This window comes from Stegodyphus dumicola, chromosome 4 (genome assembly GCF_044657685.1).
Source record: "Stegodyphus dumicola isolate Sdum_Otavi_A_Nest chromosome 4, ASM4465768v1".
Taxonomy (NCBI): Eukaryota; Metazoa; Arthropoda; class Arachnida; order Araneae; family Eresidae; genus Stegodyphus; species Stegodyphus dumicola.
In genome coordinates, this window is record NC_140771.1 from 55,764,656 (window position 1) to 55,791,164 (window position 26,509).

A 26,509-nucleotide genomic window follows, 5' to 3' on the forward strand; every position below is an offset into this window, starting at 1 on the left:
GCCACCCCACCATAGTGCTGCGGGTGGTGTGAACTTCCAGTCAATCTTGTTTGTGGCGGCTTCTATCTCAGTGGTATTCCAATCAATTGATCTCAAGAAATGATTGGATCCGAAAAAATTTCCTCCCTTGTCGCAATAAATTATCGATGGCCTACCCTACGGATAATAAATCTTCTAAGCCCAAGTAAATATCCTTGAGTTGAAAGGGACAAAATCAATTCCAAATGAACTGCCATTTGAAAGGTAAAATCTATTATTTAGCACAGTTGAAAGGTAAAAATCCAAGCTACCTTTTATCCTTCAAAATTAATGGGCCAGCTAAAATCAACTCCAACAATTTCGAAAACATGAGCATCTCTAAATCTCTTTTGTGGTAAAGTAGCAGGCACAGTATGTAGTCGTTTATTTCCATGTCTCCTGCACCTGATACATACATATATGGCTTTTAGAATTGTAGCTCTGCTTTTCAGGATCCAAAACGTCTCTCTAAATGTTGAAATCTGTACGTGAATTCCTGCATGAGACATAGACAGATGTGTATTAATTATCAATTTCTCTCGAGTTTTATGATTCTTCGGAAGTAACATCGGATAAATAAAATTTCTTTCCTTTCACTCAACCTAGACTTGACACGTACAATACCTTCATCTTATTATCATCAGATGAAAAGGAATCATTGCTAAATAATCTTCACAATACATTTCTCAGCTCTTATCAATTCATAAACTTTTAACTCTCCGGCTTCTCTTTCTTTTGTCCTCTATCGTCTATGAATTTATCTCTATGAATACGTGTATCCACCCGATCATTATTAGCATTTCTTGTACTCTGTCTTTCGGCAATGCTAACCAAGGTGAACCCGCCCGTCATCTTCATTCAATAAGTTTCTTCACAGAACATCCTCTTGATGTCACACCGGCTGGGTTTTCTGCACCCGATACACGGTACTAATTTTCATGGTCCGATAGGATTCGAATTTCTTAAACTCTGTTATTTAGAAAACTGTTCCAAACTTATATATTTTTTATCCAGAAGTCTGCTGTCGAAGAATCTGTCCAGTAATATTCCTTTGAAATTTCGACTTTAAGTTTACAAATGAGGCTGATCGCACTCCAATAAGACAAGCAAGCAATTCAAGTCGTAGAATACTTGCTTTTTTTTCAAGGAAGCTACTTGCGCTTTGGCTTGTAATACAGTCACTTTGATTTCTTCTTTATTTTGACTTTTCATATATATTGCACATGCATACGATCTCTGTGAAGCGTCGGTAAACATATGCAAACTAAAAGATTTTCCTCCTGTCAGTGTGACTAGCCTGCGAGTCTTCATGGATGATAACAAGAGCAGTTCTTTGACCCACTTCAAGAATTTTCTTCCGATATCTTCAGGTAGCTCTGCATCCCAGCTCGGTTTAGTTTTCCAGCTCTTTTGCAAGTATGACTGCGGGAGGAGTGTAAAAGTGTAGGTAAAATCTATTGAGTTTTAAACTCTCTGTGCAATTGATAGTAGATTTCGTCTTGTCACTGAAAGCTCAATCAAGTCGACACTAGGGATGTCACAAAACAATAAATCTTCATATTTATTCCACAGGAGACCAAGTACTTTCAATGGTTCGCCCATTATAGATGTTTCACTGTTCAGTTTGCTCCCATCCTCTTAAGCCAAAGTTAGCACTTGCCATTAATTGAGTTGATTTTGTAATAAAGTATTCTGCTTCTTCATTCGAGTTCACTGGAGTGACACAGTCGTCAACATAGAAGGAATTTTTCAATTTTATAGGCACTTCCTTCAGAGAAGGTTCACAATGGACTAAATCAGAGTTGATCACTGCTCCTAAAAGAAAAGGACCACATTTTAGTCCGAAGACTACTTTGCATTGGCGAAATTTCCTTATTTCTCTTTGTTCCGAGATTTTCCACCATAGAAATCTTAGGAAATCACGATCACTTCTTTGAACAGATATTTGAAGAAAAATTCTTTTAATATCTGAGATAATCCCTTTTTTTCCTTGTCTAAAATCAAGAAGCACTCTAGGTATCAATTCAATTAAATTTTGACCTTTTGCTAGACAGTCGTTAAGTGACAAATACAGGTCGTACTGCTACTGTACAGATATCTTTGAAGACCGGTCTGTGGGGAAGACAATAATTGTTAACTCGTTCCTCTTCTCCTGGTACTTCTTCTATTACTCCAGATTCGAGCCACTCTTCCATCACTGCATTGCATGTTTCAAATTTATCTTTCAACATGAGCTTCTTTGTCGTAGAAATCAATAATTTTACAGCAACTTCTCTGTTACTTGGTAAAGCTTCTTTATCGTTGATCTAAAACAAACTGACTTCATATCGATCGTCCACCCTCTTTAGAGTCTTGTGAAAGTAACTTCTTCTAACTCTGATTCAGTTTTATTTTCTTTAGAATTTACAATTCCCAGCGCTTTTAATTTCCACAAGTTTTCTCTGTCATTGCTATGAGTCAACATGTACCTTATTGTTAATGACATGGACAAGGAACTTCTTTCTGAAATGTAATCATTTATCTTTCCCATGATTGTCCATCCAAGTAGTGATTCGACAGTGATGACTGTTCATCCAATTAGTGATTTCGTTGTAATAGAACTAATTGAATAGTCTAAGTAATTAAGTAATAAATATGGTAACGGTTTGTATGAGAGAGGAATAAGAGAACAGAATGAAATGAAAGATTTCACTAAGATATCGGGAAATAGATAGAAATTATAAGAAAGATGGTGAAGAACCATGTGATTTGATTGCTGCTGAATTTTAGTCAGAAAATATGCATAAAGAAAACACAGACATGCAATGCATATTCGATATTAATACTTCAAAATAACAAATTATAAAAAAGAGAAAAGTTTAGTTGTAATATTTTCAAATTTTAATGCTTTAGAAAATTATTAACGTTAAAGTTACATTTTAAGCAAATAATGTTTTAATGTAGAGATATTTATTTTATTTTTCGTTTATACGAAAGTAAACGTGCAACAAATAAAACGAAGTGTTCTGAAGATAAAAACAAATATTAGATATAGAGCATTGAAATCTGCTGGTTCATAACGTCTTCCATGCAATGCTTTTCTATTTCTTCCGTCTGGATGCCTCGTTAAAATGTTTCTAGATTTGGGCAAAGTCATACTCTTATAAATGGTGCGCAAAGTCTCTGGTCAGTGACATATTCATTTCTATACAAGTAACAATTTGAAGTTTCATGTAAACAATGTCATTATTGGCACATATATTATCTGGAATACTTACCAAATTATATTCAGATTTAATAACATTATTCTATTTTCTGATTAGAACTTATTCAATTTTCTGGCTGGTTTATGCCTAGGTTATCATTTTGATTTTAGAATTAATGAAAGAATCGTGAATCCTTTCTTAGTATCAAATTTACATTTCCTGAAATAAAAGAGATAAAGAGAACAACAGAATTGCAAATGAAGTTGATAAGTCATACTTTTTGTAATCGTCCATGCACAGGACATTTTTCTGATCATCGACGCTGAAGGGAACGCCGTCCAAGCATTTTTTACAAACTGCACACCGGAAGCATTCTGGATGAAACTTGTGACCTTCCGCTTTCAGAACCTACCGAGTGAAAAAAAATGCATTACATAACATAGTCATAAGATTAATAATAAGAAATTTCCTGTGTGCGATACATCTCTTTATTATAGAAACTCAGCTATTCGACGTGACGAGGGCAGACGTTGGCTTAGATAAAAACTGAAATTTGCAGCTATTTCTTTGTCAATATAAAGTACAGAATCATTTTTTACATGTTAAAAATAAGTAAAAATGCAAGTTCAAATTTATTTTTATGGTCTATAATATATTCCGTAGCTGACAGATGTTGAAAATTTTAAGAGAAATAATCAGCAGTACAGTTACATTTTGAAGTAAATAATTTATTCTACTGTGAAATTAAGAATAAAATGATAAATGGCGACAAAACAGGTAACTTTATAATGCATTTAATCGTTTTAGATTTTGTTTAAACTGTCCTGTATAACTTGTTTTATGGTGGTTTCCTTGCTTCTTTATCGTAATTTTCGACAGCTACTTTGATATTTTAATGCAGGCAAATGCAGAATATTCCTGCATTTCAGAGTGCCAAGGTTCGACAGCATTTAGGTTATGAGCAAGAAATATAAGTTGATTTTCACTGCACAGGATGTATTTGGTGACCCTATATAACTCATATACTTTCAGAGATTAAAACGACTGAGCAGCCAGACATATACACGGGCACTCGACGTTCGTTGTAACGACGTGTAAAAGTTTCAAATAATGAGAGCATATTAAATACATTTTCATTACGGCTATCACCCATTGTAATGTTATTTTTCTTCAGGATTCGAATGGTCAATATAACGAGAGTCGAATTGATTGTATAATCTCTTTACGTAGAAAATGATAAAGCTATCTATTTTGGAGGAATTATTAAGTTATAGCCAAGTTGCTAATTTCCACAAAGATCTTCGCCTAAAAAAACTTTTGGATTTTTCCTCATGTTAAAATAGATTCACCATAACTCAACATGCTTTTAGGACGCAATTTCTCACGAACCGAATTTTTGAGCTAATACTCATAGATGGTTTCACACTTTTGGCATCTTTGAGTAGCAGGAATGGAAAAAAAAGGTTTGGTCAGTCGCATGTAATATGCTTGATATTTGGTTAATGTTTCAACTTAAATAGCAAACGAATGCATTCATCTTTCAACAATATAAAGCGTATCTTCATTTCTATTTCTGGTTTTGGGAATTCCTTAATGGTGATCTACCAAGATTAGACGATCTGGAGTTCAAGGTTAAATAATTGAGGAAAGCAGGGCCTGCTATGGTGCTGCGTGAAAAATATAAAAGTGTTTATTCAATCCGTTGCAATGAATTTTCATGATCTGAAATTGAAGATCGTAATAACATAAACGACTGACAAAAGCATATTGGTAAAAGCTTAGGATATCTAAGAGTGCAGACTAGATGTTAGTGCCGTCGTAAGAGAAGTTCACAATGAACAGCTATAATAAAACTTTAATACTTTCCGTTAAAACAGTACAATTGTGCAACTATAATGCTTAACGCTACTTAAAAAAATAAAATGTATCAATGATTATGGGAGACCTTGTAGCATTCTTTTATAAATTACACAGAGAACGGCGAATTTTCACATGTAGATTATCCTCGATGTGGAACTCCGTATAATTGAATTCTACTAAAATATATACAGTCGAATCCGGTTAATTGGACCACCGGATAATCGGACCAGCCGCTTTTTCGGACCGAATCCTAAAGAACCGAAACAAATCCTATGTACATAAACCTAATATATTCGCTTATTTGGACCAAAATTTCGTTTAATCGGACCAAAAAACGTGAGAGCGAATAAGAAACAGAAGCCACAAGTCGGCCGCGTACAGCGGATGTACAGGTGGTTCGTGATATATGGGAGATCTGTAGCTGCGATCTCCAGGAGAAGGCTTTATCAAAGGTCATGAATACCTTAAAGTGCATGATAAGAGCAAAACTAGTGGGAGGTGAACACGCGCACCATTTTCTTTGACCTTTCTTAAAACAGAGCCACCAGTATCCGCCAGCGAGGTTATTGGTCCCACTGCGTCTCCAATTTTCGAGGAAATGAGTGTCCGGCTCCACCTGAAAGGAATTCCCGCCTGTCAATCATGATTACATTACATCAAGTTTACACGAGAAAGCTCTCATTTCACCACCCTTTTGGGATGAGTTTAGTGCCAAAGCTTTGAATGGCGAGCATTTTATCTCGCTCTTGACCTCAACATCTTGACCCCGAAACACCAAAGTTTCTTCAGACCACTTTAGTCAATGACCTGTGCGCGTGTCTTGTCTCCCTTGCCAAAATGCCACGACGAGACTTGACGTTAGCTAAAAAAATTGGGATCCTGGATAAGATCAAGCAACAACCACGAAACACCAGTCAGCGTCGGTTGGTGGAAATTACCGGATTGGCAAAGACTACAATTTCGCGCTTGATAAAACAAGAAAAAGAGCTGCGAGAAGATTGTGAAGGAGGAGGTAGAACTTCCAAAAAACGGAAGAGTGAAGGCAAGGATCCAGACGCCGATGAAGAATGAATGGTTTGCCATTGTTACTGGACGAGCTGTGCGAGTAAGCGGCCCAATGTTAAAATACAAAGCAGAACTCGCTATAAAACTGGGCCACGATGACTTTAAAGCTACGACGGTTGGTTGTCTCAATGGAAATCTAGACATGACATAAAATTCAAGGAAGCACATGACGAGAAAGAAAGTGCTGATAGTGCAGATGCTGAAGAATGGAAATCAACAAAACTGCCCGAGCTTCTTGAAAATTTTTCAGCAGATAACATCTGCAATACTGATGAAACTGGGCTGTATTATCGCACTACACCGGACGGCTCGTGAAGTTACAAACATGTTGCACTCTCTGGCTCCAAAAGAGCGATGGATCGCGTAACTGTCTTATGCTGCTCAAACATATCAGGAACGGACAAGAGGAAGCTGTTGGTTATAGGAACTCGCTGCTTTAAAGGACTTAGGATGGACAGTTTACCAGTTGTGTATCGTGCGAACAGAAATGCGTGGATGACCTCTGAACTTTTTAAAGAATGGCTGAAGGATTGGGACAGAGAGCTACAACGCCAGTTGAGAAAAGTGCTACTTATTCTTTAAAATTGTGCAGCACATCCTCATTTAGATTGCTTGAAGAATATCCAACTGGAATTTCTACCTCCCAGGACCACAGCTTTGGATATGTTAATGGACATGGGCATCATAAAAAATGTGAAGACCCTTTATCGTGCAAGGTTGGTTAATTACATCCTTGAAACAATTGAAGAAAGTTTTCTAACCTCATCGTCAAAAGCCAGCGAAGTCAGTGCAAAGGTAAACATCTTACAAGCAGTTACATTTGTGGCTGACAGCTGGCGAAAAGTGAGCAGTGAGACAATTCAGAACTGTTTTTCTCACTGTGGCTTTAAGCACTTGGTTTTGGAGATGGATGTGGACATGCGTATTGAAAGTGAAAATGATGACGGACATGTGGAACAAGACTAGATACAAAATCTTCTTCCAAGACACATTTGCGAGTTCACCTGTAGCAGTATCACATTGACGTTTAAAGAATAAAAGTATTTCTAAGTAAGTAAAATGCAATGCAGTTACTGCTTTATAAGCGTACAGATGAATTCATTGGTGAACTGATATTTACATTACAGCTGCTCTTCTTAAAGAGCTCATATGTATTCACACAATGTTCTGAAAAAGTTTAACTATTCTCATAGCTGTGAGTAGCAATGGAATAAACATTAAGCAACTTTGGTGTCTAGACTGAGAAAATTTGAGCAGAATAGAAATTTTATGGCGAGCAAGTGTAGATACTGAAAGATCACGCAAATGAAAACAGTTATTTACAAACGTTATACGGTATATGAAAAAGACACAGACATCAAAGTAAAATATTAAATTAGGCAAGTAGAAATAAATAATAAAATATAATAATAAATCACAAAATGAAAACATCTGACTATTTGTTTTTGAAAAGTTTAGCATTAGGGCTTCAAAAAGTTAATATTCTTTTTTAAAATAATAATAAAAAAAAAATCTTTCACCTTTAAAAAATTACAATTTGATCTTCAAATGTTGATTCCAGTTTAATTCCTAAAACTATTTTAAGCTAAACAATTACGATTAGCTTTAGTTGAGGAATTAACTCACCCCGCAAGGAATTCTAAACATAGATAAAATCACACAAATATAAAAATCATACATAAAAAACGAGTTATTAAAATAGCAGTGTCATATGATAAGCAAAACGTATTTCATTGTAAGTTAACGTTACATGGAGAATTGTTCACTTATTTGATAAAGAAATTATTGAGCACTCAAGATGTAAAAGTTCTGCAATTATTTCATCTCATCGCTAGCGCACAAGGCATACAACAAATATTTCCCTCAAATAGCAAATCCTTTCTATAGTATCAAGGCATTCACAAAATGTCAACTATAAACACCTTAAAGAGTATCTCTTTGAGGTGTTTAAAAATGCCTTAGACTGGCGGAGATATTATATATAATTCTATTGATTTCAAATACTCACTCCAATTTTGAAAGATAATATTAAGTAAATTTTATACAGAGATTGAAAAGTATGCATACATTTGCAAGAGATGATTTATATCATCTCTTGCATCTCTTCAAACTATATTTCACGAAACCTTAAATTTCCTTGCAACTTCTTTAGTGAAAAGCAAATCTTTCAACTATCTTTATTTTGAAGTCAAAAAGCAACATTTGAAAAAAAAAAAAAAAAAAAAAAAAAAAAACCGAATACTAATTCAGAAGTCAAACAACAAAAATCAGCGTTATACCTACAAAATTTTCACAGGACTAGTTTCGATGGTTTTACCGCAAAAATTTGCGGTTTTGCAGCTGAAGATGATGGTTCGGTAAAACCATCGAAACTAGTCCTGTGAAAATTTTGTAGGTATAAAATTTGCGGTTTTGCAGCTGAAGATGATGGTTCGGTAAAACCATCGAAACTAGTCCTGTGAAAATTTTGTAGGTATAACGCTGATTTTTGTTGTTTGACTTCTGAATTGGTATTTGTTCGGCGTGTTATTGTGTCTTAATTAACTGAATACTAGTTGTGCCTCTAAACTAATCTCTAAAATAACTAATTAAACAATATTCTTTTATTTCCATTAATTTCGTTATCAGAAATAATATGAAATAAATCTATTTCCACGAGTAAAACTGTAATGAAATAATTTTTTTCTTTTCACTTTTGATGACATATTGTCTATTCTTTTTTGAAATTTATTTCTCTGACCGTGATACTAAATTTTCACAAAACTAATTTTGTGTCCTAGCAAAATATGTTAACCCTTTCTGAGAAACTTCTGAGAGAAATACTTGTTGCAAGCCTCAGACCCGAACGATCCAGTGAAAAAAGCACGCAGCTACATTCTGAGTAATTAATTCTTTTCTTTATTGAATGAGTGTGAAAGTCTTATTTTGGAGGTTATAATTGAAACAATGAGGTCCCCTTTTCTTACCATTTGGCACTACTATTTTGAGTAACTCGTTTGAGTAATATACGATTTTAAGTTCCGTATTTTGAATTTTCGAGAATTCATTCGTAAAATAGTTGGCATGTCATAACTTTTTATCTTCAAATTGTTTCAAGTGTTCAACTGGAATCTGAATGTAAAGGCTAAGCTGATATTTTTTCAAGGAAGAACTTTGGTTCCATCGCTTTGAAGAGCACTACTAATGTTCTAATCCAAAAATGTGAAATAAGGAAGACATTCAAAATAAATCACTGATTATAAAACTTGAAATTCAGCTTTTACTTTTTTAGGGCAGTTAATAGGTAAGGAAGCTTGCCGTGACCTTCTGTATGCTCCCCGCAGAGCTGCCAAATGCCATTTCAAAATGCAAATGAGTTGTGCGGTTATACCCGTATTAATAGCGAGTAAAGGTCAGAGAACTCACTGGAAGAACTTAGATAATTTTACGTGTACAACAAGTAAGAATGCCTGTTAAGTTATTCAGTTAAGAATGGTATGCTAAGCAGCTAAGAATGGTATGCTAAGTTATGGCATGAAAATATCTTACCTTTTCCAGTATCGGACGATTACAAGTGGCGCATTTGTCGAGCTTACTCTGGAAGAGAAGTTTAAAATAACATGAGTCACTTCTTATATATATATAAAGCTTGTTAAACAAACAAAAATCTTTTTGCGTATGATCCAGCCTTCTTGCAACGACTCAAAATTTCGATACAGTCTAAAGTACTTATAGCTTTTAATAGACTTATTTTAAAGGATAGTTTTGTAATGGAATCACGCATATGACTGTCTAATAAATCAAGCCTCAAATTTTAATACAATAATATTTAAAATTTAAAAAAGGGCCTATATATTAATTTTTTAGGAGTTTTTAGGAAGAATTTTACGGTGCTTTAAAGTCATATAACAATAGCTGGATTTGCTCCAGATCAATACATTTCCTCTAAAATTTTTTCAAAACGAACAAACACTCACAGTTTATTATCACCTAAACTTAATAGTCCGGAGTACACAAGAGAGCCAAAGTATGCAAATTCTTTGAAATGTATCAAATGACGTACCAAATAATCCTCTTCACAATAAGGCTTTCCATTCATGGTATAATACGGATTTCCATACAATTCTTTGTCTAACAAAAATTCAAAAGAATGTTAATGTCTCATACACTTCAATTACGTTAGTAAAGTTATAGATGTATGAAAAGACCGCGTAACAAAGTAATCACTTACAACAAAGCGAACAAACGAAGCATCGCTGATGATAATTCAATTTTTCTGCTGTGCAGGCTTTCTCTGAAATTACACCCAAGCATTTTGCACAGGTACCTGCAATAGAAGGATTCGTGATTAGGGTAAAATATCATTGCAATTAAAAAAAAAAAATATTCAGTCTTCGGAATTACAAGAAATCCCAAATTGGAGGAATTTGTGATTGATCCTCCGTGAGACTATTAAGTTTTTATCTCAAGTACAGACTGATTAAAAGGCAGCCGGGCTAATAAATCAAATCTTTTGATTTACCAATTAAAAAAAATAGTCGTTTCGTTTAAAAAAAATATTCTTTTTCGCGACCTTTCCCTGTCTTGAACAAAACGGATCTCATCTACTATTTATAGCTTTCTTTGGAGTAAGAAAAGTAATTCTGACATGCATGCATTTGTAAACAAAAGTGCCGTAGCGAATGAAAGAAGTGCTATTAATAACCAAGGCATGCGTGCCTTCGTATTTACTCCAGAATTACTTCTTTTTCATTCTCCTGGATTATCCTTAACGCAGTCAGTCAATAGAGGACAAGGTTTTGAAAATAATAATAATAATAATAATAATAATAATAAAATAAAAGATGTAAAAATCATGCTTGGTGTACTCTTGAAATTCTGTACTTGAACCTCCAGTATTCCTTGAATGCAACTGGGCAAGAAATTACAGTAGTTTTGAACTGGTAAATAGAACTGGGTAAATTCTAAGAATAAATACATGGTTAAAACCGCTAAGTTATTACACTATATCACTCAGTGGAGTATCTAGAGGGAAGCATACGGGGTGGTCTGTCCCGGGCGGCACATGCTTAGAGGCGACATTTTCCGCATGAAACATTATTTGAAAGGGGTTCGTCGTGTGGTTCTTCGATGCCTGTGAAAATAGCGAGATTCTAAATTGTCACAGAGAATTAAATTGAGAAGAAAAATAATTTTTTACTCTAGATAAAGTATTGAAAGAAATCACCCACCACCAGATTTCAACAGCTTCATAATCTTGCTATAACATTTTTATTTCGTCGAAACATTTGAAAAGAAAATTAATATCAACTACATCATGGTGACATTCACAAGAAAGAATTTCTCGTTAAGAAAGAAATATATTAGAGTTATTTCCGTTACTTCTGTAGAAAAAGAAACACAATCGAGGAAGAGTGATTTTTTGCAGTTTATTCTAAAATACGATCTCCAGAACAAAGTTCAAAATGTTGTAATAGTTGTTGTTGTATGTTGTTGTATTTTATTATGGCAAAGCACATTAGGGCTATCTGCCTAAGGGAAGGGATGCCTTCGTGGAGGACTTAAGGGAAACTGGCTCGTATACACGTTACACATGGGGAAAACCACGAAAACACCCATGCAGCCAGCCCGTTCGCGGGATTCGAACCTCGGACCGAACTACCAGTGTTCAGCGACTCTACCGCTCGGCCAAATGTTGTAATAGTACTAATGGGAAATTCCATCCCAACGGCTGTAACTGTTGTTAGTTTGTTGGCTGTGAAAAGAGTTTTCTAAATAACAATCATTTAAGAAATATAAATGTTTATTTTTCTTTTAAGAAATCTTTCTATATTGTATAGACAAAAGCAACTGAGCAATCAAATAGATCTGTACGATGTTATAGACGGTTTTGCAAACAATTTGGTTCAATTTTTTTCTTCTAATTTTTTTTAAACCCAAAGGAGCGTCAGCACTAAAGAGCTATTAGTCTTCAAACGGCATTTCGCGTCGAATCACAATAAACGGCTGTATCAGTTTTCAATCTATAGTCACCAAATATTATCACCCTGTATTATATTTTGTAACAGACCTATTTAAGTGTAATTGAACTATTTTATTCACGCCATGAACTCATGAACTGTAACCGAACTATTTTATTTAAACGCCATCTCGTGGCGATATGAAAAAACGTCAGTCGACCTCCAGCCGCCATGACGAAAGCTTACTATGTTATGTTATTCTCAATGTTTGATGTTCCATTTGATATATGTTTCATTTTTATGTATATTTCTTTTGTTTGTAACCGTTCCTGTGTGCTCTGTTAATAAATCCGTTTAAAGCTAGCCGGCATTAGTGTCTATTGAGGAACGGCTACATCACATTGGGCCGTTCACGTTGGGCGCCAATGTGATGTAGCCGTTCCTCAATAGACACTAATGCCGGCTAGCTTTAAACGGATTTATTAACAGAGCACACAGGAACGGTTACAAACAAAAGAAATATACATAAAAATGAAACATATATCAAATGGAACATCAAACATTGAGAATAACATAACATAGTAAGCTTTCGTCATGGCGGCTGGAGGTCGACTGACGTTTTTTCATATCGCCACGAGATGGCGTTTAAATAAAATAGTTCGGTTACAGTTCATGAGTTCATGGCATGAATAAAATAGTTCAATTACACTTAAATAGGTCTGTTACAATTTAAAGAAATTAAACGACGAAGAACTGCATGAATGTATGTATGTTTCTCGCATTTTAGGAAAACAACAAAACCTAGAGTGATCAAATTCTGAATAACATAGTCCTCCACCCAAGTACGGGCCCCTGAAAGCCCGAATTTTGAATTTCGAATTTGCTTTATTATCTATTTCCCATTTTTTAAACTTCAACGAATTTTTGATTAACAAACTCAACGATTTCAAAGCGAGCAGTGGCAACACACTGTATGTAATAAAGTATTTTTATCTCCAGCATGCAAGACTGTCTATCGGAAATTCTAAAGATATGCTGTTTTTAAATATTTTTAGCCCAAAGAGGCGTTAGTTCAAATGCTCCCGAAACGTGTATGTTTGTGTGAATGAAAAAGTCTTTTTGGGCGTAATATAAAATCTGAAAGCCTTTCAGTTTTTATTTTTATTTTTTTAATGTTGGAATTAAAATTTTTCCTTCAAAATTGAATAAATAGTTCGAATTTGTTTCTCTACGTGCCATTTTCCCATTTTTAAATTTATTTTTAAATTATTAAAGTTCTAGCTACCCTACTGACTAAACCCTTGTTGCTTCTAAATGCGCAAGAGTAAATTTCCTAATTTATTATTATAAGCTTCCATTTCTTGCATGTTCTATATAACTTAAAAGCAATGGGCAGCTGTGGGTAATAGCTTAGGAAATTTACCTGTTCGCGTTAGAAGGATTTACACATCGAAGGAACATTTAAGGGGGTTATCGATTGTGCAGCTTAGGTCGATTTATTAATACGTGGAAGTGCCGTCTTAGCACCTGATGTTATAAATGTGCTATGGGGCTTATACTTTCGCGAACTTTCTCAAAATAACAATAAATTTGTAAAAATACATATCAAAATATGGCTGTGGTGCGGATTATTTGTTTCGCGAATTATCTCTCGAATATCGGTGGAAAGGGGAGAGGCTGAAATATGACAAAGCAAGCATATTCTTTCTTTGGAAATTGCACTGCAGTAGGGAAGTCTGGCATATTAGTACTGTTGTACATTTTTACGAATATTTACATTTATTTATTTACATTTGAAAGTATTTTTGTATTGTTATGAATTTGCTTTAACTTGATTTTTAAATTAGTGCAATTTTTATAAGTATTTTATGTTTATTTTTTATGTAATTTTAATAATTTTGCAAGTGTGACATTGGAACATTGTGGAAGTGCGCTTTTACATTTGTGTAGGCTTACTTCATGATTTATGCTACAAATAATTTAATTTCGAAACGTCGATGTTTAAATTATAAAAGTAACGCACTTGGAAACAGAGATTATCACCTACAAAAACTTTTGTTTTTCTCAGCAGTGTTTCACATCTTGCTATTCATCTGGCATGGTTATTTAAGAAGCCCTGTACGAACTTGTAGCCCGCAATAACGCAGATAATCTCAGTGCTAATGCCTGCAGAAGCGTTAAAAGCTTAATGTTGATGCAAGGTTTGATGAAAACAGTTTCGCATATCGTAAATGAAGAATTCTTCATAAAGGAAAACATAACATCAAGCTTTTTAAAACTCATATTTCATGGCAATGCTTGATTTATTTACGACTGCAAAATAAATGTAACATTTTCATCCCACAGAAGTGTTTGACCCTACATTTTCATTAGAATGTAGGGTCAAACACTTAAAAATGATGCAGAACATAAATGAAAATGAAACCAGCAAAAGGTGAAGACTCGTGGCTTTGGCATGATCTTTAACACTGCAAGTTTATGCACAGAAAGACTCTTTTTACTTGAAGTTTAGATAATCTTCAAAGAATTTGGGAAAAGTTATTTGTAATGATGATTATAAATACTGCTAAAATTATAGTCTTTTAAAACATAGTGAGAGATATAATTTCAAGTACTCGCATTAAAAGGTAAAAAGACTGTTAAAAATTGATAAAAATTCATAAACAAATTTATTTAACATTGGTGGTTTCAGTATCAATTAACAATTTCTGCAATGTAAGTCGAATTACACAGTTTTTCCAGTGAAATTTATTTCAACCATTTGCAGGGCTTGGCATGCCGTTTGTTAAAACCTGTGAAGTCATATTGAAAGAAAATAATGTGGAATCTTTTTCGCACGGGAAAAAAGAATTTTAGTTCTATGCGAAAGACGTCTATATGTGTTTGTGTGTGATAACATAATGTAGAGAGTTATAATCGTTTTTTTTTCGCTCACACACGTATATAGTTTACATAAATGATTACTAAGTCGAATAATACAGATATTAATTAATATATAGAGATATGAATTAGATTTTTGCAAAATTAAACATCCAAACAGAGTTTATGTTGCAATCCCTGCTATTTATTTCATTTTCAGACAGCTACTACTAGCAACATTTCGTTCTTAAGTTGATAAGGTTTGAGGAAGTAATGAAACAATTCCAGTCATCGGGTGCCACTTAATCTCTAAGTTTACGCCACAGGATGTTGCTATTTTCCTTTGTTTTGTTTTTTAACTTTCTTCTTAGGCTAACATGCATATAAGCTTAAAAGTAAACTGAAAGTAAAACTAGAAAATCCAGCTTCCTGATTCTAGTTTAACAATTCAGAAAGCCTAAATGAAATGATTGCATTAGGCAATGCTCGAGTGCTTAAAAAGGTAATAATTTTTATTGATAATAATGAAGAATTTTTACTTACATGCGTGTCTGATATGCAAACAAATAAACGCTGCAATCGAAACACCGCTAAGAGAAACGTATTGTTTTCACTATGCAAATTGTGTCCGGAAAAAATAAAAAATATTACACAGCTTGAGAGAAATATTTGTTGCAAGCTTCGGAGCCAAGGTTTGGTTTGGTTTTAGGTGATTATCGCAAAGCCTCGAGAGCTATCTGCCTAAGGGAAGGAATGCCTTCGTGGAGGACTTTCTAAGGTGTGTGTATGTGATTATGGCAAAGCCTCGAGGGCTATCTGCCTAAAGGGAGGAATGCCTTTCGTGGAGGACTTTCTAAGGGAAACTGACTCGTATACACGTTACACATGGGGAAAACCACGAAAACGCCCGTGCCCGTTCGCGGGATTCGAACCTCGGACCGAACTACCAGTGTTCAGCGACTTTACCGCTCGGCCGCTGGTGGGCCTGGACTTTCTAAGGAAACTGGCTCGTATACACGTCAGACATGGGGAAAACCTCGAAAATGCCTCTGCAGCCAGACCGTTCGCGGGATTCGAACCTCGAACCGAACTACCACTAGTCAGCGACTTTACCGCTCGGCCGCTAGGGCGCCGCCTCGGGATCAAAAGATCCAGTGAAATACATACACAGCGACGTCTAGGATAAGTCTTTTCTTTTAATAAATAAGTCCGTAAGTCTCCACATGGCGTGATTTACGATGAAATAGCATCACAGCAAGTTTTCTTTCTATCATTTGGTTTTGCCATTTTCAACAGATTATTTTAAATATAAGATTTCATGTTCTGTATCTTTAATTTCTAGGGGACTAATTCTTAAATTATAGTGGTACCTCGATATATCCCATATGGTTTACCTCCTGTTTGGACGCGAAAATGTTTTGTTTCGTATATGGCATTGGTATGGAATATACCAATCGAGTTTGATAAGTCAAGACTGCGTCCACTACACACGTTTAGATTTCTCAAGACTGTGCTACGGCTTCCCACGAGCGTCAATACGCCTGTTGTTACTATTCAGTAAACAAACAGCGATATAACTCTGAAATTTCAAGTGATTTTTTGCTTTGTTGGTTAAAATTTTTGTAAATTCATTAACAATTAGTTTTAGGAAAGTAAATGACAAGAATTACTAGGATCAACGTGGATGTGAAAAAAGAGATGGTTGAAAAGGATGAAGATGGCATGCGTGTCCGGGATTTGGTTATTGCCTACTGTATGCCGAGTACGCATAGTGTATACTGTATGCCGAGTACGACTGTGTCCAGGATCGCGAAAAGAGAAGACTCTCGGCTACGTTGCTAAGGGGATGAAATCGATTACCAATCAAAAAATCAACGACATTAGAGCATGTTTGAAAACTGCTTTTGATCTATATAGTACTAGAAAAACATTTACGCACAATATCATTGTGCGGTGCTTCATTTATGTGCACTACATATTTTCACTCATTGCATTTGTATCTTTGTATTAAGCACTGTTATAATAAAAATAGTGTTTTTTTATAAGAACGGATTAATTATTTTCCCTTTGTTTCTTATCGGAAAACGTTTGTTTGGTATATGTCCAAGGGTTTGGAATGAATTAATATCGTATACTGAAGTACCACTGTAATAAGATAGTCATAACTATTTAACTTGGATATGTTCTGTGTGTTAAAATGGAATTAGTAAACGAAGAACTGATCACCGTTTTTTCGAAGTTTATAACTTTTATATTATTAGCCCCAAAGGGCGGCTTTAGCACCGTTGGGTTATTAGTCCTGAAATGGAAATTTGCTTCGTCCTTTATAAACGGCAAGACTGGAGACATTCGTTTCTCATTTGTTGTCAGTTGTTAGTTCAGTGTTGAAGTCGGAGTATTGAAATATCCGAGAGAGCTTCGGGCTTTAGATGCAATTTGCATTGCTTTGTGTTTAAAGTTTTTAGTATTTTGAAATGTAATTGATGATTGTACTCTGTGCTGCTGTAAAGAGTTGTACGCGTATTTTTGTGGACAGTTCCAGAATTGTGAAGTAAATTAAATTTTGGTAAAATAATTTTTATCAAACTATCATCAGTTTCGTGTGCATTTAATCTATTACTACACCGTAAGCACACAAGAATAAATTTATTTATATTTAGATTGTTTTCAAACGTTCTATAAATTAAAGAACAACAACAAAAACAAATATAGAAAATGATGATAATACCAAAACTTGGAAAAAAGTAGTTTTTTAGATTCATAAACTAAAACTAAATGCCTAACAGCTAAATAAAAAGCTTACCAGTCTAGTCCCCTGTCTAGTTGAGGACCCGCCCGTAACAGCATAGCGGTGCAAAAAGTTTTGAAAGATTCTGTTAAAAACATTTCGGACGCTTTAAAAAAAAAAAAAAAAATTCAGATTTTATATTACGCCGAAAGGGGCATTTTTTTAAAATTTACACACACATATACGTTTTGAAAGAATTTAGGATAATTTCCCTTTGAACTAAAAATATTTAAAAACAGCATATCTTTTAGAAGTTCCCTAACAGTCTCTCGTGAGAGAGATAATTTTTTTTTTCGTACATTGTTGCCATTGCTCGCTCTGAAATCGTTGAGTAATCAAAAATTCGTTTAAGTTTTACAAATTATGAAATTTACAGTAAAACAAATTCCAAGTTCCAAATTTGGGCTTCCAGGTGCTCATTTTCGGGTGGAGGACTACGTTGTTCAAAATTGGATGGCTTTAGGTAGTGTTGGTGTTTTACGATGTGAAAAACATACATACATTCATGCACAATTTTCATTATTTAATTTCTTTAAATATAATGCAGGGCTATAATATTTGGTGGCAACAATTTGAAAAGTGATTCAGCGTTTTTAGTGAATCAATGCAAAATGCCGTTTTCAGACTAATAGCCTTTCTGTGGTAACGCGCATTTGGACTCATAAATTGTTCTGATATGAGGTGAATAAATAAAGGTCACAAATCTATATAGAGCGGAAAAAGATAGAGAATATTACATTTTGGCAAATTTAAGCTAAAATATGCAATAAAAATAATTGTAACGTCTTTTAATTTATATAAACATCCGCTTCAGAAATGAAAGGATTTATCCTGCACGCCGTGTATCACAGCAGACCTACTATCTGAGTAATCATAAATCTCTGTAGCAAGAGTTTCTATTTATGAAAACATTTCGGAGACTTTTTACCAATCACCGAGAATGTGGTGGTTTATTTCAGTTTTTCGATGCTTTGCCAAATGTTAAGTTATGCGTGTCACAGCAAAGGGAAATATGTTTTTTCGCCATTCTCTGCCACTCTCGGCTTTCACCTGATGAAGAAGGGTTGCCAATTCCTGGACTGAAATTTTGTTAAGTAAGCTCAAAAGAAGGTGTGTGTGCCAAGGTCGGGGAAAGCATTTCTGTATTGTATTAATTCGTTATCTTTTACTTTTTGTTGACTCCAGATGCAGGAAGTGCAGGAGAAAATGTTTTCCGAGATAAGATAAAGATATTTAACTCTCATATCTTTAGCCCAAGAGGTGTGGGTGCCAAATTAAGCTGCCAGAAATCACAGAACATTACCTTCTGGAATTTTAGCCAGGTTTTGAGAAAAGGAAGAATCAGTAACGGTTTTGGTAACGGCATTTCACTTAAATTTCGTACTTTAATACCTTGATGAGGTGTTATTCTTTACACCTTTGAAATCCTGTCCGTCGTGAACAAAAGTTTTTAGAAGTCGGAAATGTGTAAGATCTTTTAAATATATTCAATACTTTAAAGATGAGATGCTCATCAGGTAACAAAGCGTACCTTAAAAATAATTTGACGTGCTTTCTTTTTAGGAGCTGTACCGAAAGTTGTCATGGGTATAAGAGTATCTAGTCCTAAAGCAGAGTTTTTAGTATCCGTTAGTTAAATTAATCCTGTTTTTTATGGGTGAGATACGAAATCAAATCCGCTGGACAATATGGGGAGTTTTTCAGTCTGTTGCGTTCAGAAAAGAAGTCTCCCGTTCTTAAATTTGCGATTTAGAATTCTAAACGTCAACAACAACACAACAGTCACGTGAGTTTTCAGCGACACAGAAGTCGCATCAGTTTTAGTGACACAACAATCACAGCCATTTTTTTCTAAAATAAAATTTGTTAAAATTTACTTTCACACATTATTTTATTTTACATAGTTTAGATTATTTTTTAAATATGTTTTCGAGTATTTCTCTCCAGCTCCACTAACGTAAAGCACATATTTGAAAACTGAAATTTCCTACTTTTTAACAGAACATTTCCCGCTAGTATATACAATACTAAAATGTTCTTCCAATTTTCTTTATTTTAATACAGGATTATTCAGCACAGTTTTAAAACACACATTCTGTTCATTCTAAACATACATAAATGTTCTCATATTATTCTACAAATTTTTTTAATTAACTTCGGTTTCTCAATAGTAATCGGAATTGATAAATTATGAAGTTGCATTTTTCACACAGTTAGCTAAACATTTTGTGTTAAAAAAGGCGAATATGTGTGCTGCGAACACAGTCAGCTAATCAGTGTTTACGTTTACAGAGTGTAAAGTGTGTCAAAATTTTTATATTTGGGATGTAAACTGATCAAAGTATCGGACTGATTTGCTTCGAATATCTTCATCTGTAAAAATTGTTACTTCTCGGACTTTTAAAAAGGATTCCAAATTTTTGCTTAATTTTTTTGTTCTTCTCGCATGTTTATTCACAAAGTTTATACGACTTATTAACACACATACAAAAATAAATTACAAGCATAAAAATCATATTCAAAAATATGCATATGTATGCAAGAGAATGAAAATTAATTGAATTTAGATTTTAAATCACTACTGACGTACTCAGCTGATCAACGTTTACGTTTACAAGTAATGTTTTTGAAAATTACAGTAATTAAAAACAAACTGAAAGAAATAATTGAGCAGTCAAAGAAATTTAGTTTTCTCTTTGCATTCAACGAAATAAAGTCAACATCGAGCAGACAAAAAGGTTTTCTCCGTGTGGTCGAAAAGAATTAACATTAATATTAACACATCAAAAAATGATTCGAGGCAGATTATTGGAAATTGAAAACAAGGATTGAACGTTGTACAGGACTCAGGTTTATTAGCTGGTAATTTTAATTTAAAGAAATACTCGATTCTTTAGAGAATCGGGGCTAGTTTATTATAAAAAGAAAAAAAAAAAAATATAGGATGATTTTGCTAATACAATTTCACAGGTCAAACTAATAATTAATAATAACTGAAACGAATTCGCATTTATTGCGCTTAAATCGTTTAGTCTGTTAATTAATAACAGAATAAAATTCGAAAGTAAAGTTAAATATCTTACGTTTCGTCAAATGGTAAGAAAATGCCGAGTGAAAAATAAAAACATCTTCTTTCCACACATTTCTTTTAAATCGCTGAGTTCTTTTATTAAATTTGAAAGACAAATATTTTATATTTTGCCTATGGGCAACACACTTCCTATACATCTCTTATATTACTTATAGTTTTTATATTAAATTTGAAACAAATAAGCAAATTCAAAGTTGAAAAATTGGGCTTCGAGGTGTATAAGTTCGGGCAGGGGGCTATGTGTTTCCAAAATTGTCATTTTTCACAATGCGAGAACCATACATATATACAATCGTACAGATTCTTAAGCATTCAAATAATGATTTATGCGGAAAAATGAAGTTTATAAAATACGCTTGTGAATGCTTAAAATAAATTCTTTGCGAAGAAATGTAAAAAAAAAAGTGTAATTTTCAGTATTCTTCATTTCTAATATATTGTTAGGAATTTTGTATACGTATATAATTTTAGTGAAACTATACATAAATTGTAATATATCTTGTATAATGTAACATGAAACGCCTCAGAGTGCCAAGCTTCGCCGGAAAAATAGGGTTACAGGGGTAAGTCCATTTAACATTTAGATAAATAGTTAGCGCCAAGCTGGCGAAGGTTTTGGCGACTTATTTCTATCGCAGATTTGGCGAGAAATTACCAAACTTGGTCAACATTCGGGGCCCTTTTTTTCCCCCTATTCCTGTGTAACTGCAACTGGTCCGATCCCTATGTAACTGTAACTGTCCCCGAGCGTCCGTAACTGTAATTGTAAGGCTTCCACCAATTTCGAGAAATTGAAGATACCGGAACTTTCTGCGCGGACGGGCGAAACTATATATGAGCGGAGAGAGTATTAAGAGTATTAAGAGGTCACAGTATTAAGAGTCACTGTGCGAGCTTATGTATTTGAAGTTTCTTTTTGGATTGCCTTGTGTTCAAAGTTATCAGTAGTTTGAAGTGGTAACTACTGATTGTGCTTTGTTATACTGAGAAGAGCTGCACGATTAATTTAATGTGAAAACTGTTAAGCGTTTTTGGAAAAATAAATTTCATCAAGCTATCATCGCTTTGTGTGCATGCAATTCATTGCGAACCCACATGCACGTAACAATATCTAAACATTTGTTAGAATGAGATGCGTTATCTGAAATGGCGAAAAATGACAACATTTCTAGCTCGAAAACCGAAAAGGATTCTTTTCATATTGTATCATCAAGAAATAGATAAGTGAAGTGGCGCTAGGTGTGATAAAATCGATTACGTAATGGCTTGACTATTATTTTTGTTAATGCGAGTGGAAACGCAGCTGATATCGAAAAAAGGGTGTGTTCAAAAAAAGAGAGAAAGAAACAGACAAAAATAACATTAAAAAATTCCATGCAAAAGCAATAAACGAAAAAAAAAATAACATTGATAAAATTGTTTTGAAACAAAAGTTATATAACAAAAACAACTATATTACTACAATTGTTATAAAACAACAATAGCATCAGTGTAAACATAAACCCGAATAGAATTATTTTTCAAGGACATAATATTAAATTACTTTTTTACAGTATATAGAAAATCTGATGTGGACACCACATGACTTCCTTGTACGCACTATTAAATTATGCACATGTTTTTGCTGCACATCGTTTAGAAACTCATTTCCTCGAATTCGAAAATTTCAAATTAATCAATTCAGTTTTCACTTCGCGACAAGGCAAAAATGCATAAAAATTCAAAACATCTGCATTAAAATTTATAAAATACGAAGAAGCCTAAAACACCGAATACAGTTTAAAAAGTTCAGAAAACAAGTTTTGCCATTAAAATTAGAGTTTCTAAGCAAAAACAAGTAATTCAGGTCACGGGTGAAAAGGCGAAATTTTCTATGTATCAAAATTTCAAGTTAACATTCGGTCTCACTGGACAAAGCAAGGAGGTTGAAATAAAAGACGTCCTTCTTCGAGGTTTAGCCAAGGGGCTAAACCTCGAAATCCAGAGCATATTAATTTAACGAGATATCGCCAATCCGGCAGCTGTCGCCAAATTTGGTGAGAAATCGTCAAAAGTTGCCAAACTTGGCGACGTTTTGGTCCACTTCCTGTATAACTGTAATGGATATTGTAACGGAATAATTGAATCTCTATGTAGCGGCAACCGTCGTTCAGCCCTCGTACAACTTCCAGTCATTTCGAGAAGCAGAAAATACTGCAAATATCTCGGCAGCCGACTGAAAACTATATAACACGGAGATAACACTGAAAACATCTATTCTTAGTTATTAGTTCAGCGTGAATTCGGAGTACTGAGATATCTCCGCATTAGTTTCGCTCTATAGATGCGCTACGCACTGCGTTTTGTTTAACATTCTTAATAGTTTGAAGTGTAATTAACAGTTGTACTCTGCGATATTGTAAAGAGCTGTACGACTATTTTTGCGGAAAATTCCAGAACTGTGAAGTATTTCTTTTGATAAAATAAATTTTATTAAGCTCTCATCAATTCTATGTGCATTCAATTTATTACGAACACGTACGCACGCGACGATATTAAATATATATAAATATTTATGCATATCCTTGTAAAAAGCATGCATATGCCTTTAACAATATACGTAAATATTTATTAAATTATTCATAAATGTATTTGGAAATAAAGGATTTATTCATTCATAAACTCCCGTGAACGTTACTGTGAAGAAATTTAGTTTATATCTAAATTTATAATGATTATAAATATTACCTAAATATAGTATAATAACTTTAAGATTTAACTGTAAGCATAAATTGAAATTCTGTTGACAAATATATTTATAAAAGTAAACCAGAATTGTTCGTAATGGGAAATAATCTATTAATATGAGTTGTAAAACACTGTCGATGAGATACGTACTTAAGGCAGTAGCAAAGTAGAATTTGTAGAACGTATATTGTTGAAATAGAGAGTTAAAAAGAATTATAAATATTTAAAGAATTACTTCCTTATATTATAAGGTATTTTCTCCCTCCTTTACAGATGCCTTCGTGGTGTAATTGGAAGCATACTCAACGCGCATTCGAGAGGTCCAGGGTTCGAATCCCAGGCAGGGCATTGCACATTTTTCACGTCTCAAAAAAACCTAATAACTCTACAACATTTTATAATAACTCAGTTACAAGTTTTAAATAATATTAACAAACCCCCTTCTTTCTCAGAAATGCTTACAGAAAGTTAAACACATGGATATCATCAATCAGCAATAATATTTAACGTATTTAAGTATTAAAGTAAAAGGTGTCCTAATTTGAAATTAATCAAACACAGCATTAATTATTGAGTGACTATGATTTTTGATTTCTTGAAAAGCTGAAAATCATCTCATATTTGAGAAAATATTTCAGAAAGAAACTCTCGAAAATAGAAAAGAAATAATGCGTGATTTTAATATTGTTACGAAATGTACAGGCTGCAATGCATCAAAATTTCTCTCGCCTGCGTCATTTTTAAATCCTTCCGTACGTATGACTTGAATACTCTAATGACGGAACTTAAACCGAAACGTTCTCTTCGTGGGCTTCCACATTGGGTAACTGCGCACTTTTGCTTTTACCTTTGCTCTCGGTAAAGCGTTGCTTGACGCTTTTCTTCCTGTCACAAGAATTTCTAAAATGCAACTACTCCGAAACAGGCAAGATTAATGTGTCCAGTGAATGAGCGCAAAGTGTTTAACTACAATTTAAATAAAGATGAGTATTTAATCTGCCTCGCCTGCTAAGTCTACTACGATATACGCCATTTTTGCTACGTCTTTTTCATTACAATGATGAAATGCCATATTTCTACACCTACGTCGTCAACTAGCTCTACAATATTCATTCTTTCTTTTTTTCTGCTTTCCATTACATATATATATCTATGTAATATAAAAAATATGAAAATCAGAATTATAATTTAAATTAGCAATAGCCCCCTTAATTACTCATTTTTGAATTTGGGTATTTCCTCTCTTTTTTTAAAAAAATAGCTATACCTGTTTCTGGACTGCGGCGTTTCTAGATCAGTCCGTATCATATGACTTGCATAACACTGATGAAGTAGCTGAACGCTATGAAAAAATTTCTTAATCACAAAAGATATAAGAAATTTTTATATAAATATACACAAATAAAAACGATGATTTAAGTATTTTAACAATCAAATCACTGTTCACCGATTTGTCGCGGCGATCTAATAACTTGAAAAGCGTTCAATTTTGAAAGATATTTTTAACTGGAGGACAGGAGAATACGATACAGGCGTAGGCCGTGGACTTGCACTTTTAAAGAAGTATCGTTCTCGAGGACATTGGTTGTTTGTCTGACGTTATCTTATGCCTGTAGGGAGAGCTTATGAAAATAAATTATTGCGCAAAAGCAGTGCTGCGTGAGCAAAATCACTTAACATCTTTCATTAGGAAAGATGCTTTTGGCAGATTTATAGGATTGTCTTCCAGTGGGTCCTGTATTCGCTTCGAGATTATGAATGTGGATTTCGAATTTAAAAACTACATCCACTTGGAAAAGCACAGAAACTGCAGTCATTAAATCATAATGAATGCAATCAGTTTTTAAAATGGAGTTTCATAGGAAGCGAGACGATTGTAGCAAAACTGTATTCTAGAGAAGACATGGACAAATGGAAGTTGGTGAGCCGCATGCAGGTCTTTGGCTTATTAAACTCGTATAGGGAATGAGTTCAAAGTATAGTGAACCTTTTTGCAGCCACAACTTCCGTAAGAAGACAACGTTTCAACGTGACTAGAACATAAATAAACCAGCTTATGGAGCGTCGCCGCTGCAGCTCGACAAATTCCACAGCTGAACGAAAGATCTGGAATCATAACAAGTCATTTTAAAGAGGTCTTACTGTTCAAAATGTGCTAATCATCTAAGTAATAAATAAAATGCAAAGAAATCCATTTCTCCCAAAGGATCTATATTTAGTACTGGTAACGACAATTGCGGTAGCAGAAACGACACAAGAGTTCATGATATAAATCGGACTTTACGTTTGCGTTACTGATACACCTGGAATTATATCGATCGACTTATCAAATATGCATTGTTGTAACTTTTATGTTGTAAGGTGTATTTTAATTTTATAAGAGTTAGTTTAATTTAGTGAACCTTTCCTACCTTACCTCGTATCAACTTACAACTCCCTACGGAAATAAGTTTTTAGAATCGCGTTGAACGCAAATGAGGAAGAGATAGCACTAAAGGAAAGTTCAACTAATTTCGAGAGAGAGAAAGTTAGGAATCCTGAATAGCGCGCATTTGCCTTTGGGCTACGTTTCTCTAAGCTGCTGCTACGCTCGGCCGTATAATTACGTGTCTTTTGATAGTTCGCCGGCTAGTTTAAGACTACGGACCAGCTACATTAGAATTGTGTTAGCTTTGCTTAAATCTTGTAGTTAATCATAGTTAGTTCTTGTTTCTTACATTTTAAGTCCAAGTGGAGGCTTTGCTGTAAGCCCGAAGAAAGGAGCCCACTGTTAATTTTATTCGGAGTGAATAAAGGGTAATTAACCCTTTTTGAGTTTACGCTTTCTGTTCTTTGAACCAAGCGATAATTCGCTTAATATTTCACTAGGTTCCTCGACATTTCATTGAGCAGAATAAAGTGAGGAACTCTATAATGTGGAAAAAAAGTACATTTCGAATCGAGTTGGTTCGAATTGGTCGCACATGAAAAACTAAAG

At 34.2% G+C, this 26,509-nt stretch overlaps 1 protein-coding gene across 1 annotated transcript in view; it reads right to left on the bottom strand.

Annotated features, from left to right (window-relative positions):
• The window catches only part of LOC118193915 (LIM domain-containing protein 1-like), a 68,226-nt gene that overhangs the window by 12,447 nt on the left and 29,270 nt on the right, over positions 1 to 26,509 (bottom strand). Inside the window, exons 3-6 of the mRNA XM_035365076.2 lie at positions 10,339 to 10,434; positions 10,171 to 10,238; positions 9,657 to 9,704; positions 3,481 to 3,611 (exon numbers count right to left, since the gene is read on the bottom strand). Coding sequence (XP_035220967.1) covers positions 3,481 to 3,611; positions 9,657 to 9,704; positions 10,171 to 10,238; positions 10,339 to 10,434 — 343 coding nt within the window. The remainder of the gene's footprint in view (positions 1 to 3,480; positions 3,612 to 9,656; positions 9,705 to 10,170; positions 10,239 to 10,338; positions 10,435 to 26,509) is intronic.